The following is a 21,125-nucleotide window of genomic DNA, read 5'->3' on the forward strand; positions in this document are numbered from 1 at the left end:
AAGGTTGGGTTGCTCTGAGCTCTACAAAACACAGCCAGAGCTCCTGCAAAACAGCACCTGGCACTTGGCCACCAGCTGGAAGACCCGTTTCTGAAAGAGCCTGAGAAGTTCTTGTCTGTTCTCCTGGGGAAAGCCCCAAATGCTGGTCATGGGAACGGCAGCAAGAAGCACAGACAGCGACATCTCGCACCCCTTCGGGCTGAGTGCGCAGCTCGCACCGTGCAAACAAGCCTCCCCTTTAGAAAGGGAGAAGTACTCCATTGCTTACGGACTCCTCTCCTCCTCTTCCACATTACCCTGCCCTCTCTGAAATGCTTGAAATTTCTCACGTATTGAAATAACTGTTAAAAGCAGCCCGAGACTGGCACAGAAAACCTGGAGGGACAATACAGCTATCCTACAGGCAGGATAACTCCCACCATCCCTCAAACCCTCCGAAAATCCCCATCTCGGCAGAGGAGCACTGGGGCTTGCCTCCATCCTAAAGAGCTAAGGCACGACCCGCAGGTACTGGCACACAGAGCACACGGAACGCAAGAGCTGTGTGCGTGGTCTTTAACGAGCCTTTTGTAAGTTAATGCCTTTACAAGGCAGAACCAAGGACCGCCGTGAACAACCGGCTCTGTCTGCCCTCGCAGCCCCCCGCGCGTCTGCTGCAGGCAGAAATCAGGTGCGTGTGCTGGGCGCCACCCTGCCCGCTCCTCGCCGCAGCCAAAGGGCCTTCCGAGATGACCCCCGCTTCTCCCGTCCTCCAACGGCCCAGCGAGGCGTCCACGGGGTTCGAGCCCTCCTGACCACCGTCTGCTTGGCTCCCAAGGGCAGGAGCGGGGTGGCCGTCACCACAGGACACACCTGTACCTGGGTGGCTGTGGCGGCGAACGTGATCCCCCCGGCTCGGCCCGGCTGCGCCCCGAGCCAGCCTCCTCCTGCCAGACAGCCCTGGTTTGGGTGTTATTTTCCTCCGTTTCTCATGGGGTGGGAGAGGCCCTAAAGGTCACTGGTCTCCCCATCGCTCAGGGAGGCAGAGGGGTCTCCGCTGAGCAGCTGGTAGGACACTGGGCTGGGACACACCGTTATACAAGGGCAATGGAAAGAAAGTAGAAACAATTTAGCAACTAGTGACATATTATTATTCATAACTAGTTTTAATTAGTGACAGAAGGCTCAGGTTTAAGATTCTCACAGTCGGGTCTCTGTCACCTGCGATGGGTCAGGTCACCCTGTTCCGCAGCAGACGGCCAAGGTCAGCTAACGGCGCTTTGCTGCGGGGGAACACGGGGAGAGGAGCGTGGCAGCCAGCCTTCCTCTTCCTGGGAAAAATAAAAAGGCAATTTCTTCTCCGAAAGCAGCGAGAGGGCCGTGGCTCAGGGATACAACAGTGTATTTTGCTGGAGGCAGCAGCTCTCCATTTCCTGGGGATTTGCTCCTCTGCCACACAAAGCAGCTCTTTTCAGGAGGGGAGACAGTAATTCCTAATTTTGCAAATTGACTCCAGGTTAAAAATAAAAAAAAAAGAGCACACTGTCAGAATTACTTGCTTATGCACAGAAAAGCCTGTACCAAAGAGTGATGTCGTGGAGGAATAACTCCTGGGATAATTCAGCCTCAAGCCTTCCATAAAAAACAGCTGGATGAAGCAGCCTGGGAGGAAGCAAACTTTCCTCAATTAATTGCAATTGCAAAAAGTCTGAAGAGGCCAACATGGATTACTGGGTCCTTTTTGTTTGTTGTGGTACAGGCAAAAAGCGTGTTTTGGATTTTTGAAAAGATCAGGCTGGGAATGAGAGCGGTACCGTTCCAATCTGCATCAGAAACGTAAATCACAACACAGCCGCAGCCTGTGTGAGAGCGCGCGGCGTCTCATCAGCCCATGAAATAAACCAGCGTATTTCACAGCCAGCAAGCGTCTGCGCAACCTACTCACCGGCTGCTCAGAAAGACAGCGCCCTATTTAAAGACAACTGGAGTTTTCCGGTAGACAAAGATCTATATTCATGGCTCCACTAAAAACCCTGCACAGGGCTGGTCTCATTCGAAAACAAAAATTCTGCTTTTAATTCACACGGTGCCTTGCAAATAACTATTTCACAGACGCAGGCTCTTAAACTGGACTTTTGCACAGTCACAAAATTCACGCTACTGGTCCCGTGTTTTACTGCAGGGGATTAAAAAGTGTAGCGATATTGACTTCTTCTAAGGCCCTCCAGCCACGCTGCTCTCCGGGGGGTGTCTGGTCACCCGTCGGGGCAACCGAATGACACCAGCCCGGTACCAGAGATGTTGTAAAGCCATAAAGACTCCAAGCACAGAGCTTGGCAACACTTGGAGGCTAAAGACTTAGTTCACCAAAAAGGAAGACGCAGTTCACCGACATCATCCAGAAGTGCAAGCCCATGGCTAATTTGTTGAGGTCTTTCAGCTGAGAAGCCCAACGACAACAGGCAACGTCGAACAAATCGCCGTATTTTGTTCTGTTGCGTTAATTCAAGAAAACTTCACATGCGCAAGTTCCAAAATGGAACCTCTTGTTCCCTGAATTCTGTATTAATTAGAACAAAAGGGTTAAACCCCTAAATATTCAAGTGCTTCAATTCACCTGAAGCAGTATTTTTGTTTGAGCAAGAAAATCAACTTTTGTTTTTCTTCAGTGATAAAATTCAAACAACAACATGGAGAATTGCAGGTACTCGGGAGGGCCGAAGGGCTGTGGGCAGCACCCAGGCTGCTCCCGCTGACGTCCAACAAAGCTTCATTAGCACCAAGGAAAGATCTCGGGATACAGTTAGCAAAAATTTAATTGTTACTAATTTGCATTACACATGAGCCGGCTCCTCTAATCTGCCCGAGCTCCCAGCAGCAGAGAGCGGCGCTGGGGCTGGAAACGCTGGCACCGCTCGCAGCGGCAGCTCTGCCCGTAATGAGATCAAGAGAGGCCAGATCCCAACCCGGGGTCTGCAGTCTTAACTGCCATTTGGGTGGGCTGTTAATAGGATTTTTTTTTTTTTTTTTGGTAAAAAAAAGCCTTTTCAGAAGCTACCTAAGCCAGGTGGTACAGTACCACAAAGTGCACAGCAGTTCGTCCACTATATACGCAGCTGCCCAAAATTATGTATTTAAATACTTTCCTTATGGATCTTATGCCCAAGGCAAAGAAGAACAAATAAGTTTTGTTCACAGAAGCATCCCCAGACAAAAAAACCCTTGAAAACGGGAATTCTTCTTTTATTATTTTGCAAAACCGTTTGGAAAGCCATTGCCTTAGCCCGCCCTGGCCAGGGCAGCTGCCTGAGAAGCCGAGCAGGCGACGCATGACACCCATCCGCTTCGGCTCGTGGGCTCGCTCAGTACCAAGGTGTTTAGGGCCAAACTTGTCGGAACGAACACAGAATTTACCAAACCAGTGACAACGTTAACCACAGACATCACAACGTAACCATCGAAATTCCTGCTGGCTAAGCAGCCCCATAGCAGCGCCAGTGAAGACATCTGCAGGGCACAGCAGCATCTTTGTTAATATTTACACATCTCTTCCCACTAGCGAGGGAGTAAGTCCTGAAAAAATACTGACGACAGGAAAAGCAGATCCGGTTCCTTTTTATATCCCTTTTAATCCCATAGTAGGAACAACATTTAATTTTGCAAAGAGGCTTCCAAAATACAAAACTGAAACAGTTTCATGCATCTAGAGCAGAGAGGGGGAAATCTTTCACCTTTTCCTTTTCTTATTCACCTTAATTCAGCGTCTCCAGCCCGACAGCAATTTGCTGCACACCTGAATCGCCGGGGAAGGGCTGACCTCAGAGCCCCCACTGTCAAAGTAATCCTCTCTCCCACACCCCGACTTTACCACTCACTGACACGTATACTTAATAACAAACACAGGAGTTCAAATCATAACTATTTTCTCAGTAGAAAATCAGATTTAAAAGCAAGAAATCTCTAAGGCATTAAAATGGTAGTGCACAATGCTGGCATCTCTTACTGCAACTTTAGCTTAGAAGCCTGAGTCTGAAGATTTAGTATTATTCAGTGGAAATCGTCAGTAAGAGACGCCATCTCGCATTGCAATGGCTCATGGGCTGGATGCTAGAGCGAGTAGGAAGCAGGTGGGAAGGAGGGCGTTCCGATCGCCCGCCGCCAGCCCCGGCCGGGGCGGAGAAGGGGGAAGGCAGTTGGTGAGAAGATGTTCTGGGGTGGCCCGGTGCTTCGTTTCGGGTGGGAGGTGAGGGGGCTTCGACAGCTCCCCGAGGCGGCAATTCCCAATCAGCAGTGATGGCAGCCTCCAGGGACATCTTGTCACCCTTGGAGGATGAAATGGGATGAGGATGGTGGTTTAGGCGGAGCGGGCCTGGGTTGCAGAGGTGAGTGGTGGCGGGGTGTCTGCATGCTGACTCACATGTACTAGTTCACCTGGGTTGGAGAGCCGTTGTGGCTTCAGTCTGCAGGCCAGTCCCACTTGCATAATCTAAATCAGTTTGCAAACGGATAATTGAATGAAGTATATTTAAGGTTTCTCCCAGGGACTGATCTAGATAAGTAGACTTCTAAACACGACCTACTGTCTAAGGTCTGTACCTACTTCATATCCTAAAACAATCCCAGGCCCTCCCCCATTTATTTATTTTACCTGATCAAGATTTCATGAGCGTTTATCATTTTGAAACATTAAAAGCTCCTTCTGCGATAGACCCAGACTGAACTAGGACCACTTACCAGAGCCCTCCAACGGATCTACTCAGTTCAGTCTGCCTACGCTTTGCCTAAGCATGAGAAAAATCAACACACGAAAAAAATGTGAAGGAACAAAAAGCCTCACAGCCACGCGAACACAGAAGGGCATACCTTGTAGGCAATACTGTTGAGAACTTTCATGGCCAAGTCGGAGACATCAGGGTAGGGGTCAGCAGCTAGGTGAAGGAGCACTCTCCAAATCTGGGTATAAACACTGTTGAAACTCACACCTAAAATAATAAAAAACAAAACAAAAAACAAAGCCCCACAGCACATGACAATCCATCAACTCAAACTCTTTGATCTTATGTGAGAAAATTCATTAGAACTCCAAACATCACAATGACATCCAGGAAAACATCAAGAGAAGAGCTCAAAAACTCCCTACGTGGGCATTTTGTCTCCGTTTTGTCTTTCTCTGTGAACTCTGCAAGGGCTTGTGAAATGAAAGTGGGAGAAGGCAAAATAAATTAAAGACTACCTAAATAAGCTTCAGTCAAACCACTGGCTTTCCAGGCTCCTGAAGCAAATAATCTGGAAAGGCCAAATGGATAATGTCTTTGGATTTCCTGAGCTAAAATACTAAATGGTATAAACCCCCAGTTACTGGCTTATATATTTAAGGTTATTTTTATTGCTGTTTTAAGCACTAATACTCAGCTTGAACGTTCAGGGGTTTATATATTCTACAAGTTCACTAAACATCTAAATGTTAAAAATGAAGTTTAGGACCCGTACCCTTGCGAAGCACTAAGTCTAACTCAGTCCTTCCTATTGACATTTGTATCAATTCCTCAATTGCCAATTTGTTCTTTAATGAGAATATCTGCCGTTTGGTATTTCAGCAGAAGGGACTGACAGATTCAAAGTACAAATCAAATTAATAAGCATTTGCAACAACTGACAAAATCCTGCGAACATTTTATTTTGCTGCTTTTAGGCGAATCTTTAATTTGTTATTCTTCCTTCGAACCCTCACAATGTCTAATAGTTGTAACACCGTTGTTTGGGAGCTGAGCCATTTGGACAATATTAAAGTGATTGCACTAACAAAAAAAGGAACTGAAACAGGAATTTCAGATGAGTCACAATCAATGGTAAATGACAGATCAAGCTGTTACTGCATTTCCTTTCGTGTTTCTGGAGGCACCTAAATATAAAACGTTAAGTCAGGAAGAAAGAAAGGGTTCCTCGGTCAACAGGCAGCTTCTCACCTGGCAGCTGCTAAACCTGATGCTCAAACCAAGAGAAAACAGATTTGGAGAGTGCAGTTTTGAGCGTTGGCTGCGGAAGGCAGGTAGCGCGCGGTAACGGGCTCCAGGAGTCCGCAGGCTGCACTTGGGGTGCTCGGCTGCCGCAGCCGGGGAAACCTGCCTGCTGCCGGAAAAATCCCCCGGCATGGGACAAAGCATCCCGCAAAAGGCAATGACCTAACTCCATCCTCCCATCTGACCTGCACACGAAAGGGTCTCTTACTCCGCTGACATCCCAACGATTTTCCAAGTGGCGGCTACTTACAGAGTTCCACTCGGCAATCTCACAGGTATTTGTGACAGCACCACTGGACAGTGCTGCCCGTCTGCTGGGGGCCACCTACACAACCGACTCCCACAGCTAATCCCAGCCTTTCCACCACAGGCAGGATGCAGGACAAAGATGCAACAGTGGTAAATCCACCCAGGAGAAACAAAGAAGTCGATAATCGGAGAAAGCAATAACAATTGTCAAGATACAGCAGATTTAAAGGCCACTGATCTGCCCTGCTTGGCTTTTGCCAGCTGAGGCCAGAGCCCAAAGCGCATGAGATCAAGGAACGCGTGAGGATGGCATGCATCAAATGAGCAGAACTGAGCCGTGCACGATCCAAGTTCAGGTTTTGGCTTTGGTCATAACAGGCAAAAGTCATTGTCTTTTTCTTGTTTCCGTGTTTAAATAAAGAAAATGTCAATACACAATAAAGTGTCTGCGTGGAAGAGGGTTAGGCCTCCCAACCTAAAGGATGGTGACACAATGTTTGTCTGTCTTCTCCAGGCTTCTGACCATTTACGTTTTCTTTTTGCAATTGCCACGTTCACCCTGGAAGCTTCTATTGTCAGGGAAAGAAAAGGAGGAAGGGGAACGAGAAAGAGCAAGAGAGGGAGAGAGACAAAGAGCCAGTGAAGCAGCCAGGCAGGGAATGTCATCTGGGGTCTGCTCAGAGCTCTGCCTCCTGCATTTGGTCCCATGCTAGAAAGTACATAAGGACCGATGGGAAATCTGAACGGCTTGATTTCTTTCAAAGCCCTTGAAACACAGTAAAAGGAAAGGGAGTGAAAGGGAGAGCGAGAGGGTACCCATCAGATTTTCCAGTGTCTCTGATAACCACCTCTCATGACGCAGTCACGAAGAAAAAACCCAATGACATTTTTTATACATCTAAGCATCATGAAAAAAAACCCCAAAATTAAACCAGAACTGCACCAGTGCAATTCCTCATTCACTCGCAGCCTTTGAAAAGAATAGAGGGAATTTCTACAAAGGCATCTCGGGCTCAGAGCTGATGCTCGAAGGACCGGTCCTTTCTTCTGCCATCCTGCCTGCCCCGTTAGCGTCGTTCGTGGCGCTGATTCAGTCGAGTGACACATCTGACACCGCTCCCTGTAAAACCCCGAGCACCGAGGCAGTGGGATAATGGAAGGCAGCAGAGGTGGCAGGAGGAACGGCAGCTTGATTTCATGTAATGGACTAAAATATCCATGAGATGCAAACAAAGAGCCAAGCAAGGGGGACGGGGTGTTAATCTAAGCAGACAGCTCTGTAATTAGTCAGACTGATTCAAAGCCAGTTAAATGGACCTTGCAGTATAGATTTACGTTTACAAAATGATTCCTCTCCACTAAGAATGTCAAAAATAAATTGCCTGCCTTTCCTGACGACTTTGATTTTCTTTGCATATGCGTAACTCTTAGTTCACTTTAACAGCAAGCATCTTGCCGCAGCCCCGAGGAAGGGACCTGGCTGAGGTCCTGCCACCAGGTCAGCGAGTACACAAAGGGTCGGACCATGCTGGATGCAAAAATGAATGCTAATGTTTTTATTTATTCTTTTTGACTTGCCAGGTTTTGACAGGGTTTCTTCCTAATCCCCTGTAAAAAGCCCTGCGGTGGTTCTGAGCCTGGATCTCCAGAAGAAGGTGCAGCAGCAAAAGCTGCCCCAGAGCTGCCCGGGCGCTGGTGCCCGCCCAGGACCGGCAGCAGCTCCTCCGCCTGCACAGCCCCAGGCACGGCGAGTTTCGGATGGGCACGCCATGAAATGCACAGCTGAAACATTTCAGGCTGAACGATACCCAAGGACTCGGGTATCTGCTTCCCACCAACGCTAATCCCACATAAAAGTGTATCCCACAAGTCCCTCCTCATCCCGCAAGTGGCACAAGAGGTCCTGTGAGAGCTACTGGGATGAAGAGAACACCTGAAATCCCGCTTGCTCTCTGAACGCTACTTCGACAAGTGCAGACAGCAGCCCGTTCCCTACAGGAACAGCAAACCAGCGTTTCTCGCACAGACCCGACAGTCTGCAAGCTGGTCTTCTTGCACGGGGCCGTGCAAAGGCTTTCCTGCACACTCCAACCCCTGACGGCGATTCAAATCACAGAATCACAGAATGGTTTGGGTTGGAAGGGACCTTAAAGATCATCTCGTTCCAATCCCCTGCCCTGGGCAGGGACACCTCCCACTAGACCAGGTGGTGGTGTAGACTGGTGGCGTAGACCCACTAGACCAGGCAGACTTTGCGCACAAAGCCCCGTCCAGCCTGGCAAAGCATGAGCTTTTTCACGTTTCAACAGAAACCAGAAGCAGCTCATTAGGAACAGGCATGTTCCCCCCGAGCAGGTGCTTGCCCTGGACCAGGGCTGCCATAGTCAACATGGAACAGCCCACCATGGCCAGCCCCTACATCAAACTTCCGCTTCCAAAAGCCACTCAGCTCCCTGCATTTTGCCACTGTGCAAGTTACTATTTATAAATACTGCTGGTTGATCAGTTACTGCTCGTTATTTCTGTGCATTTAAATATATTCCTTGTGATAGGGACGGAGGCTCTACCTGTCCCAGCTCTCGCTCTCTCAGCTGCTGCCGCTCACTGCCCGCCTACATCTCTGCTCATCCTCACCGCAGTAACCTCCTGCTGCAAGTGCTACCTCGAGGCAGCTCTTCAGGATGGATCCTGTGACATGGTAAAGAGTTTCCTGCCCCCAGCCTCTCCTGCTGGAAAAGAGAACTATTCCCCAGCATTTCATCCCTCCAAGATTTATTTTCCTCCTTCTTTGATCATTCCTTAATATAATCTTTCCAGCGATGCTCGCTGTAGGACAAAGACTTTAATCACGCAGTTTGGATATGAATAATTAGCCTCAAGGTATGCAAAACCCCCATCTTAATTCCTTGCCTTTTCCTATCTTAAAACTAAACTAAATTAAAAGTTTCCAGGACATCAAGATTAATGAGTAGTTGTACGGAAAAAGCAGCAAGGCTCAGCTTCCCAGCCAAACTGATGTCTTTGTTGACTAACCAAAAACTGCCTCTTGCCAGCTGGAGAACGTGGGCCAGAAATAAATGTCTCTTCTGGTAAGAGGACGGACTGGCCAAGGAACAGTCAGAGAACAGCACACCTAGACAAAAAGCGCATGTTGCACTGTGGGGGGACACTACATGGGGGCACTAGGCTTATAGTTAGCTTAGAAGCTGTTTGTAAAATGGCACAAGAAGGAATGGAGAGGTTTTCCTCAAGTTTATGGGAAGAGGAACATCGTACGATGCCGCAGTGTCAGTGGAGAGATGGATCCAGAATAATCCCTCTAGCACCACGTTCCTAAAATCACAAGAGAGGAAGAAAGCCCTGAACATCAGTGAATCAACTGAGGGAATGCAGAGTACTGTGGTTGAAAATTTCTACTTTTATTATTACAGACTAGATTTCTGCTTTGGTTTGAGACTACCCATGTGCCCAAAGCACCCTTTTTACTGCTCTGCCTGTCTCAAATGTTTGGCAGAGTCATTACCGTAGAGCCAAATTACCAATACTTCTTCCAAAAGACGGAGAGTAGAGCAAAACATTTCTTCAGTCAAGAAAAGCCTATCACCCAGCTGGACTCCTCTCCACGTTCCCCACTCTCGCTAGCTCTAGAGCAGTATTTTATTGCACACTAAAACTTTAAAGAGAGGGGTTAATGTGAGCCTGGGCTGGCTGCGTGGCGGCTGCGGCGCTACTGAGGGTGGCTGGAGCTGATGGTGTTTTGAAATCTCTTTCCTTGGGGAGCCAGAGAGAGCAGGCTGGAAGCTCGTGATTCTTCAGGAGAAATGAAACAAGGCTGGCTTTCAGCAGGCAAATGCCGAAGGTAATGGGATTCTGTGCGAGTTATGAATTTTAAACACTTCTATAAGCTCTGCCGTTTCCAGCTGGATATGAGCTCTTCCGATTGAATAGGAATGAGGGAGGCTTTGGAGAACTGCTCTTCTTGTTTTCCTAGGTGTCCCTCACTCATCTCCAGCTCACCTCGATTCTTTTCCAACTGCGCTGTAAAGCTCTTGTGAGACACACACAAGTAATCAAGCAGACACCAGTTTGCACCAGCAGAAATGAGGAAAATTCAAGTTCTAGCTTAAGATGGAGAGAAATTTCCTAACATTCCTGTTATGCTTTAGAAGATCCAATTTCACTACCTACAATCAAAAGCAAATGAGTGAATTAAGTTTCTAATGAACACACAGCTTTAAACTGCCGCAGGGGCTCAGGAATGACAGCCCCAGGATGTTTCAGCTCAGGAGAGCCAAGTCACCGTTACTTCTTCCAGAAAACAGAGTAGAGCAAAATGTTTCTTCAGCCAAGGCAAGTCTGTCACCCAGGTGGACTCCTCTCGGAGCTACACCACTCTTTTTTCACTGGTTTTTGGAGGCTAGAAGAATATTTGCTGATTACAACGAAAATAGAGAGGCTTCTCCCCCGGCATTTCTCTGCTGCGCGCTGCCTGCCCTGCTCCCTGCAGGGAGGCCGTTCCCAAAGCCCGGTCCTTCTCGGTCTACGTTACCATCCCCGAATGGTTTAGATTGTTTGAAAAACTAGAGCTAGTTTAAAGCAATGCCATCGTAGCAAACAGACACGACTGAGAAAGTTACTTGGAAAACAACTGAGTTGAACTAGCTCAATATAAACATTCCGGTTTTGCTCTATAAAAGAAATGCAAATAATCCATTACACACAAATCAGCCATGTGCTGCATAAATACAAGTAAAATTTCCCTTCCTTCTGTGCTATAGCGCTGCGCTCCGCAGAGCTCTGTGCGTTACCCAGAGCCAGACATCGGGAGAGAAAGGGACTGTTGAGTGGTGTCAAGAAGTTCAGTGCTGTTAGTGACGTTAGTGCAGCTTCTCTGGGAGGAAATAACGGAGAGGGGATCAGAGGCAGCGGGATCAGCCACGGAACTTTTTGCACAAAAGCAGATTTCTATGAAACACTCAGTCTTTATGCTTTTAAGACACAGCCTGGGATTTCTTTTTTTTTATGTCTTATTTTAACAACGTACATATAAACCCGCATAGGAAATCAGCTAGGTAAGGCTTTCTTGGATGAGTGACACAATAAAGTGTCTGTGCTGCCCGGAAATACAATCCACAAGACAAACAAGCAGGGGCAGCAGCTAGTGCCGGCGTGCCCAGCTGCTGCCCACGCCACGGGGAGGCCTGGCTTTCAGTCTCTAGCCAGCGGCACTGCAGCGGAGGCGAAATTCCTCTATACGCTGTATTTTGTGCTCAAATTCCTAACAGGACTGCTGCGCGTCCCAGTGAAGCGTACAGCTGGAGCCAGCAGCTCTCGTGGCCAGTCCCTCCATCAGAGCAGGAGGGGACTCTGCTCCGCACGAAGCCCAGCCAAACGCAAGAGCACCATTTCTAGTGTGATGAGAAGTTTTGTTGGAGCAAGATCTAGCAGGAGCTAAGATCCAAACTTTCCACAAAAGCTAATGCAAGCATGTGAAGAAAGGGGCTGCCAAAGGAAGGGTAAGAGAGTCTTTACTCACCTATTAGTGAATTCAGAGAAGAGTAAGAGCTGACTCGCCTCATCTTGTCAATAGTCTCAAAGGACAGGATATACTCCTCGTTCTCAGGGCTGCCCAAGGTGCTGCTGGCGCTGCTGCTGGTGCTGAGATTCCCAGGAGAAAACGCAACAGAGCTTCCAGCTGCCAAAAGAAAAGGGGGCAGACGCTGACACAAGAACTGGTGAGAGAACAATTTTTTTCCCAGGCATAACAGCCCTTTCCTAAACCCTGCAACACTCAATGAAGGTGCAGGTAAAACCACAACGTCCCCTTTTAAACACTGAATATTTAAATACAGAGGAGGCATCAAGGGGTCAGAAGAGATTCGGTTAAAAATCCTGTATGTTAGGAAGTTGGAAGGCACCTTTTTGGTCCCCAAACGCTCAGAAAAATCAATACTAATGACCAGAAAATTGAAACTAATTATGAAGGGTGTCTCATCTAAGCCCTTGGAGCTGGCAGCTGGATAATCTGGGCTAAACTTTCAGCTCACGTCGTCTTGCACGTGGCATTTCCCAGCTGGCGGGAGAGGGGTGGGGTGGGGAAGAGGTAAAGAAAATGAAAGAATTTTGAAATGTCTCTTACATTCTTCGTTCAGGCTCAGGTTCTGCAAGGACTTGTTCAGGTTCCTAGCTGTGGTAACTGCTCGGATGTTCCCGTAAGAGCTGACGGACCGCAGCCTGGGCGTACACGGACCATCTCGCACTGGTGTCAAACTCCCACCCTCTGTGGATGCAAAATTAACAATTATAGATGTACCCAAAGCGACCACAGACTTTCGGTTATTTCCAAGCAATAAGAGAACTAAAATACTACCAATATGAACAGAATTTAGTCATTGCCCATTACGCTAAAACAGAATGAGGGATGACACAGGATCCTCTGCGCACATAATCAGCAAGGACCATGTGTCTCTGCTGTTCAGGCTGTGATTTTTGTACATCCAATAAAACCAGGTGAGCTGAGCGTTGCCAGTGCCTGCAGACTGCCCAGAGAGGCACGATGACTCTTCTCTCCAGGTCGGTGCTGGGCCACTGCCCAGACATTGTGCTAGGACACGCTGCCCCCGCAGATGCCATTCGGCAGGCAGCATTTGCGGGCTTCTGTCTGCTTCTGCTCACTAAAAATCCAGTAAATTTTCTCGTTATAAAGAATTATGAAAATCCTGGTTTCCTGACCAAGTTTCAGGCCTGGTTTCAACTCACATTTCATCCATGACCTGGATACTTATAATTTCCCCAAATTTCTCATTTTCATTCCCGAATACAGACACAGTACGTGGCTTCAGAATAGCTATTTCACTTCACTGCAGAGGTGGCTGCACGGTGGTGGTGGGGCTGATGCCTGCAGTGCATCCTGCTTCAGGATTCTTTTGGATAAGGAAATAAACTGCATGTAATGTTTACTTCCTGCAGCAAAAAGGACAAATGTGCAGAAGCTTATTTTCCAACATGATTTAGTTACTCAGACAATCGGGAGATCAAACTACTCATTGCAGAGACAGCACGTGGTCTTGTCTCCAAGTTTCCATTGCAACAGTCCCATTACCCTTTGAGATTTCCAATGTACTTAACTTCTAAAGAAAATATGAGGTTAGCAACAATTTCGCTTGGGCTTTTCATTCCTCACATAAAGCAACAGAAACAGCAAAAGGGACGGGACCAGAGGCACAGAGCCTGAAGTTCTTCACTGCTTCTCATCTGGTGCCTCACAGTATCAAAGACTCTGGTTGGCTCAGCGCTGGGTGGTGAGGCTTCTCATTAGGTCAACACGACACGGAAGTTTCAGGTACAATCGAGGAGAATAACCCCAGTCTGGTAAGCCTGTGTACAGCCTCAACAAATATACTTCCACCTCCACCTGAAGGGAATCCCTTTGAATTTGACAGGGCGTTCAGTCTCTACGTCTCGCTGGTGAGCTATAGCTGTGTTTTAGACATAGACTGAGCGGAGGATGCATTTCTGCAGTGCAATATATTATAGTGCTAAACAGACAGCGGAGCTACCCACCAGGCCACTCAGCTTTGTAGCAACGGTGCTGTTTGACAAATCACCACCAGCAAGAATTTCATTGTGTGTGGAAAACTCTTCAAATAAAAGTTCCCAAGCGCTTTCAGGCTATACATTTCCTGCCCACACAGACACAAACCACCCACCTGTGGCAGCTGGAGAAGGGAGAGGGTAATTCTTCTCTTCTTCCATGAACTGCAAGGCGACGGTGCAGAAATTGCTCTCGTACTGAACCACCAGGTGACTTAAAGCCACCACCAGCTCCTATGGAAAGAGCAGAAGAAACAGGTATTTCGTGGTTACGTAGGTCAGAAACAATGGACCAAAGGGAAGCACAGGACAATATGGTCATTTTTGTTGGGTGGCCATCCAGATTAACAATCTTCCCTTCCCTGAGCACTCTGTTTCAAACCTAATTCTTCACAAGTCTTTTATACCTGAACAGGCTCCTGCTACTCTTTGATTCTGCCCAATATTGTCAAACTGACGCGGTGTCACAGAAAGTACCGAGCTGGCGAGTGCCCCCAGCTCCCCCTGCTCCTGTGCATGCAGCTTCTCGCCCAGGGGAAGCGTGTGTCCCCTGCAGAGCAGACACGAGCTGCGCCCAGGATCGGTGCCCCCAGCCCTCTCCCTGCGCTGCAGACGTACACACGGAGCAGAGCCCTTGTCCTACAGCCTGTCCTACATTTGCTCCGAGCTGAAGGAAACAGAATCTGACAAGAGGCCCCTGGGGACACGGCTCAGCTCCTCCAGGAAGAGCTCTGGCGTCTGAATCCTCCGCTGAACCGCAGAGTCTCGTACTGACCCACAATGTCAGCCGCTGACGTGAGATCGGTGCTGCCCACTGCAAGGGATCATCAGGCCGTCCGTTCTCCTACCCGCCACTTGAGAACCTGAATTACGGGGGTGGGGTGGGGAGGGAAGAGAAGGTGAAGTTCAGGCCCTCAATTAGGTAGGGCTTGCTGGGCACTTGGAAACAGCACACGGCGGGTGGAGAGCTGGCTGTGGTTGCTGTTCTCTGTTCAGGGGACTAATCTCCAAAAGAGAGATTTATGAATCTCAAAGATCGTACAGTGTGACACACAGCTCTCTCTTGAATTAAACTGATTAAATGCCGGAACAAGACAACAAAAATTAATCCTCACAACGCTGGTGACAACTGTCAGGGTGTTGATGTTCCAGTTAAGTAAACACAAGCATCAGGACGCCTAAGTACAGCCATCAAGAACAATCCAGAATGTCAAAAACTATTTAATGTACTATTGATGGAGCATCAGAAATTGCAATTCTCCAAAACCTGGCGAATTACTTGGAAACAGACTCTTGTCCGTCCTTGTGGTTTCTAAAAGCAGCAAGATCTTTTTCCTGAATGGAGCTCTCGTTCTCTCCACAGCACTCTTCCTCCCTCTCCTCTTCCTCCCCTAGGACGGCCACATGTTTCTAGCAACACATTACTATTTCATTTAAAATCTGAGAAGGTAAAATATTGCAATCAAAACAGTAACCAACAGAAGAGCATTTGAAGAAGAGTGGCCCAGCAAGAATCCTCAGTGTTTTGTACACCTGAAAGATTCCAGTGTAATTATTCTCCTTCCTTATCCCTGTCTTCACATTCTCTTTAAATGAAAAAAACCCAGGACGTAAAGATTCCCACAAATCCCTGAGACTGTTACTCCTATTTCAGACATTTGCTTAGTGGAATACGTGAGCTGAATCAAAGGTCCACTGTCAAACAGCAGAAACATTTTGATCTGAACAACAATCTTGTCAACACCTGGACACTACGACACACTACACTTTACTCGTATTATTCCTGTCAGTAGGCTCTTCCTATTGCAAATTGCAAACGGAACGCTGTAATATGTGCACTGAAAAAGGGCAAGTGGATGAAAGAGCATCCCAGAACGCTACTGCGTGCGACCCTGAGCGTGCAGCGCAGGGCGCGGTGCCGAGCCTTCAGCCACCCCACTGGGCTGATGCTGCGGTTTTCGCTGGTGGCGTCACACGTGCGTGGTGCTTCTCAGCAGGACGTGAAGTTAAAAGACTTCACGATGAAACAGATACTTCCAAATGAGTCACATTCATTGAGAAGCCATTAAATAATGCACACTCCGATTAGGCACAGTGCAGAGCTCATCAGCATGGATCCAGCAAAGTTGGGTGCCGCCGGCCTTTCTGTACCTTTCTGACCATGGGGCTCCCGTCGTTGATAAGCTGGGCCAACATCATGGCTACGTTGTGATCGATGGTGGTGGAGTGATCGGTCCGTTCAGCTGAGTTGCCCACAAACGTTCCCAGTGCAAAGACTGCAGCACAGCGAACCTGCGAGACACAAACATTCATTATTATTTTCCTCTTGTTTCCAGCTTGAAGTTTCCCAGTGGGATTTTTCATCCCCACAAACGGCATCTCTGGAAACCGGGACTGTGTCAGGTAAATAGCGGGGGCTAAATGGAAGCCCATGGAGAGTAAAAACCAAAACAGATTCAGCCAACGCACTGAGTTTTACGTATTCGCAGATCCAGGAGTATACTTAATTTCCCAGAATACTCGGTGACCTTCCCATGGGTGATTTTTCCAGTTGACATTGCCTAGAATATTAATTAACAAGAACAAGGTACACCGGGAGTTACTGTTGGGATGCGAATCTCTTTAATAAGAGTGCTGAGCCACCATCTTCAGATACGGGCTTACAGCAAGATGATGGAAAAAAGAAAAGGAGAAATGACAGCAGCTCAAATCAGGGTAAACTTTGCCAGATCACGCCAAGAACAGAGGGATCAGGTGGCCTGGGAATCTCACAGCTTGCCTTGGCAGAAGCTGCAAACGGCGGGGACACGGCATAATCGGCAACTGCAGGATGTGCTTCGGAAAGCAGAAACGCTCACTCCAGCGTCTCCAAGAGCCATCCGGGTGTGCCGTGAGCACAGCCAGCCCGGCCCTCGCACAGATCCCACCTGGAAAATGGGGAAAGCTGGGGCCAGAGAGAGGAGGTGGAGGATGCAGGGACAGAAAGACTGAACGTGAAGGGGAATCTAATCTTCAATCCCTGCACGTTAGCAGTGGCGCTTATCTCCAGGCTTCCTTCTCCCACACGCGATGTAATTTCACCGGGGTCTGACAGGCTCTGTCAATCACAGCCAGGCTCTGCACTAGAATCCCTTCTCTCTTGGAGAGTTTGTCACAAAGGTAAAGCACGTTCAATTAAAGATGTATTTTCACACACACCAGGAGCAGAACAGTTTTCATACTTGGACAAAAAGACTAGAGGGTTTTCTGCAACACACAGTGAGTTTTGGGACCACATTTTTAACAAGCTTTTGATATGCAGGTAAACAAAACCCATGGTGTTTCCTAACTCCGGTGCCCAGATTCCAAGGGCTGCACGAACTCCCCCTGCCATCTCTTTGGTTACTTCTCTTGCAGGGTTGGATGATTTGCACCACCTGGAAGAAAGAGCAGTAAGGCTTTTCTGTGACCCAGACACAATCACAAAGATCTTGAAGGCCCTGGTTTTGTAAGCACTTCTGTAACCCTCTGCCAGATTTCTGACAATTCAACTGGCGTTTATTTAAAAAGTTGGATTTTTACCTCTGGGATGGGATCTGAGAGGAGACTGTAGAGCTTTTCATGAGCGCTGTCTCTCACACCACACCACCTGGCTGAGTCAAAGTTCTGCCAAATACGTCCTAAACAAATGGCCACCCACTGACGCAGAAGAGGATGTGGATCGTTTAACTGCTCCAGGCAAATAGCAATCAGGTTTCCTTGAAGGCAAGCTTCCTAAAACACAAATCAATGCAATTTATTTTGGATGCCAGCTTCCCACCTCATCATTGAAAAAGAAGATTATTTCTGAACTAGACAGGAAATCAAGAGAAAATAATTATTTGGTGGTTATATACCGATTTTGTTATAAAATACCATTTGGAAGCAGCATGAAGGGAAGGTCAACTACAGGCTGCTACAGCTAGTTAAATAGTTGAGCATTAGAAATGCTTCCTGTGATGCATAAAGCCTGTTTTTTCTTCATTGGAAATACTCCTTGCACATGTCAGAGCCCCAAGGTTTATGGCTCATTCCACATACCCTTCCCAAGAACTTTATCACAGCCGTCAAGTTCCCACTTGACAGGAAGCAGCCACTATTTCTTTAATGGCCCGTCAGCGGCTGCTGGAGGGGCAGCTGGGAGCGACTTGTGTCCTTAACCTCCACCTCCTGGTGCCAGGTACAGAATGTGTTTGTCACACCTCCAGGTCAATTTTTCTTTTAATCCACACAAAAATAATGCAAAGCAATCTTCTCTTTCAGTATACCAGGTCAGGGCTGTGCTTTAAGGCAAGCCAGGACACTTTTATCAAAGTGAAGGCACAATGCAGAGAAGAGGCAGGAGGGAATGAAAGGCAAAAGGATGCTGGGACTCACCTGGCCAGTGTTGTAGTTGTTCACAATCACAGCCAGGATAAAAGCCGTCATTGTCCTGTGTTCAGCCTTAAAACAATATACAACTAATTGTCATCTAGAAAACAGGTCAGAGAACAACTACATCCCGTGCTTTCTGAAACACGAGATTATTCTAAGTCCAGTTTGTATCACATTAAAAGAACAAGAGAGAGGAAGGCAAGCTTGAATCTTCTTGTCATGCAGTCCTGTCACCAGTCCCACCTGAGACACTTCATCAGGCTGGCAGAACGATCCTCCCAGCCAGCCCCCGTTTATTGCTCTGGAGGAGGCGTACAACAAACACCCATCGCAGGAACCCACACAGAGCTTTTGCAGAGCGCATTAGAACTGCAGCGCAACGGGCTGCCTCTGCCCCCAGGACCCCCGGCTCCCATCACCGCCACCGAGCAACCTGCGCTCCTGTAACTTTAGACAAGTTTGCAAACTCCTGTTTGGTTTGGCTCTCTCTATCACGGAACCTGGCAGGAGCATTGTTAATTCCCCTGGTCGCTGGCTCCGCAGCTCCAAATGCCTCCCCAGCAGAGCCAGGGGGGCACAGGAGATGAGGTGGGACACAGCCCTGTCTCCGCACCAGCTGTGTCCTGCCAGCAAGAGCAGGTAAGACAAGCTAAGCAGATGCTAGAGGAGTCTGAATAAAAATGACTTGTGCTTACTGGCATGTAAGGATCTGCCAGAACGGAAAGGAAATACTTGTGACCGTTGTCCTTCACAAGGTCAGCTTGGCATGACTGAAAAATGAGACAGAGAAAAACACAATGAGTAGAATAACATAAAAATATTTTTTCCTCCAATGATGTATGAATATTTCATGTCCTAATAATTTTTCTCAAATCTTGTTTTCATTTAAGAAGCAAAAGAAAGCGCAAGCCCTCCATTGGGGCTGGCACCGAACCTCCCCGCGGAAGGGCTGCCAGGGGAGCGCGGTGTCTGAAGCACGGAACCCTCTGCCACCCCCAGCACGACACAAACGGAGGCTGGAACTGCGGCCTCCTGCTTAGGAGAAGAGTTAAATTTGCCATTTCTCTGTCCCACATTAAACCTTCACCAATATTCAAGAGCCACCAAGGGCAAAACTGAGGAGGAATCCAATTAATTTTTTATTTTTATATTTAACAAAATTATGTAAGATTAGATCTTCTAAAAGCCCCTTGTCAAGTTCTCCACTTGATTTCCAATCCCAGGCCAAGGCAATTAGCTTATGATAGATCAGGTTTGCTGATAATTGCTGCTCACTACCTTCTAGTTGTACGGTTCGATATCCCCCTAAGGAGTGTAAAATCCTGGCAAAACCCGTCAGGTTCCCCTGGCAGGGAGCACGTGCCCTGAGCGCTCCCTTTGGAGGCCGCCACGATCACGCAGCAGCTACCAAGCGCCAGGCAGCGTGCGCTGGTGCCCGGCGTCCGAGGCAGGAGCCCTCGGCGGAAGCTGCGTATGCCCCGGGGGTCCCTCCAGCCCCCGTGTCTCACCCGCGGGACTCCAGAGCGAGGGAGGGTTTGGGGCGAGTCTGCTCTGTCCCCCTTCCTTAATAAACACAGCCCCCCCTTCCCCATGAGCGTGGGAGGTGGTTTGGTGGCACAGCCCTCCCCGGTTCTCTCCGCGCCGCTGCGGTGGCAGCCAGGGACGGCAACATGGCATGAGCGTGGAGAGCCACCTCCACCAGCGGGACGCTCCTGCAGACCGCGATAAACCCAGCACGTCTTTCCCTTACAGCAGCCCACATCACTCAGCCATTACCAGTAAATCGGTGAGGGTCGGGGCGGAGGTGGAATTACTCATTCTTTATATTCTGCCCAATCCCCCGCCTAGGCGGGACTAGAGTTTGACGAGATTTCAACTCCTCTCCACAAACAAGACTAATCACTGTATTATTTGGTCAAGTGCTAACGTGTATTAAATGGATACGACAGTAGCATGTGGTAGCACGATCTCCTACCGCACAGAGCCACAAACTGCAGAGCAACTCCACTGTCTGTAAAAGCCCGTAAGGAGAATAACGCAGCTTTTCCTGGGGTGGTATCAGCAGCGAAGCGCATGGCGTACAAAGCGCATGGCTTTGCTACCATGCCAACTCAGGCTTCAGGTTGACATATTAGGGTCAAACCGAAAGAATAATACTACGAACGTGAAAATTTAAGGGAGGAAACACTGCCTTGGCAATCAGCTTCCCCCGTGACTGTGGTTCTATTGCGTGCTTCACACCAGAGACAGGATCATTTATTTTTTATCAGGCGTAGAAGGTGAAGGAGGGAACTAATTGTTGAAAGGAGAGGGGATGGCAAGGCAGAGATGCAAGAGAATATTTTATTGCTGAAGGGAGTAAAGATGCTGCTTTTGGCAGAGCAAAGAGCAGAGGGAATGGATTGATGCCAGGCTGCAGCTACGAGAGGCTTTCCCGACGTCTCTGTAATGCTGCACAAAACCCAGGCTTCCTTTTCTCCCCCTTTTCTTTCTCCGTGGGAATACTTTCTGTTCCGTACAAAACCCAATCTCCTCGCTATAACATGGGCACGCAGACATCAACAACGAGAAGGCTCTGCATCTTCACACACATCTGCTGTGCTGCCACTGGGACCCAAAGACGGGAGGCTGGAGGGCGGGAGCAGCTCCTCTGGAGCCAGCGCTCTTGCCCCATCCCTCTCTGCTCCGATCCTGCGGCCACCACGGAACGCCGGCCCCAGGAACACCTCCTCCTCAAGGAATAAGCAGCTACACTTGTGAGTAACAATACAACATGGCCAAAACAAGCTGCAGGCTCGGTGAGAGTTCAGATCTTACATAAAACAAAGTTCCCGGTGCTGGGGAGGGACCAGAGCACAGCTCTCCTCTGTCTCCTTAATACAACTCGTGTGC

General features: G+C 48.4%; 1 protein-coding gene across 4 annotated transcripts in view; it reads right to left on the reverse strand.

Annotated features, from left to right (window-relative positions):
• The window catches only part of RPTOR (regulatory associated protein of MTOR complex 1), a 157,001-nt gene that overhangs the window by 37,469 nt on the left and 98,407 nt on the right, over window positions 1–21,125 (reverse strand). For 2 of the 4 annotated variants that reach the window (XM_063351672.1, XM_063351671.1), the window contains exons 14-22: window positions 18,929–19,003; window positions 18,237–18,302; window positions 17,403–17,594; window positions 15,993–16,133; window positions 13,958–14,075; window positions 12,388–12,528; window positions 11,785–11,943; window positions 4,843–4,961; window positions 4,397–4,465 (exon numbers count right to left, since the gene is read on the reverse strand). In XM_063351672.1, the coding sequence (XP_063207742.1) occupies window positions 4,397–4,465; window positions 4,843–4,961; window positions 11,785–11,943; window positions 12,388–12,528; window positions 13,958–14,075; window positions 15,993–16,133; window positions 17,403–17,594; window positions 18,237–18,302; window positions 18,929–19,003 (1,080 nt within the window). The remainder of the gene's footprint in view (window positions 1–4,396; window positions 4,466–4,842; window positions 4,962–11,784; window positions 11,944–12,387; window positions 12,529–13,957; window positions 14,076–15,992; window positions 16,134–17,402; window positions 17,595–18,236; window positions 18,303–18,928; window positions 19,004–21,125) is intronic. The other 2 variants (XM_063351674.1, XM_063351673.1) reach the window with 1 other exon arrangement.

The sequence above is a fragment of the Chroicocephalus ridibundus genome, chromosome 14 (assembly GCF_963924245.1).
Source record: "Chroicocephalus ridibundus chromosome 14, bChrRid1.1, whole genome shotgun sequence".
Lineage (NCBI taxonomy): Eukaryota > Metazoa > Chordata > Aves > Charadriiformes > Laridae > Chroicocephalus > Chroicocephalus ridibundus.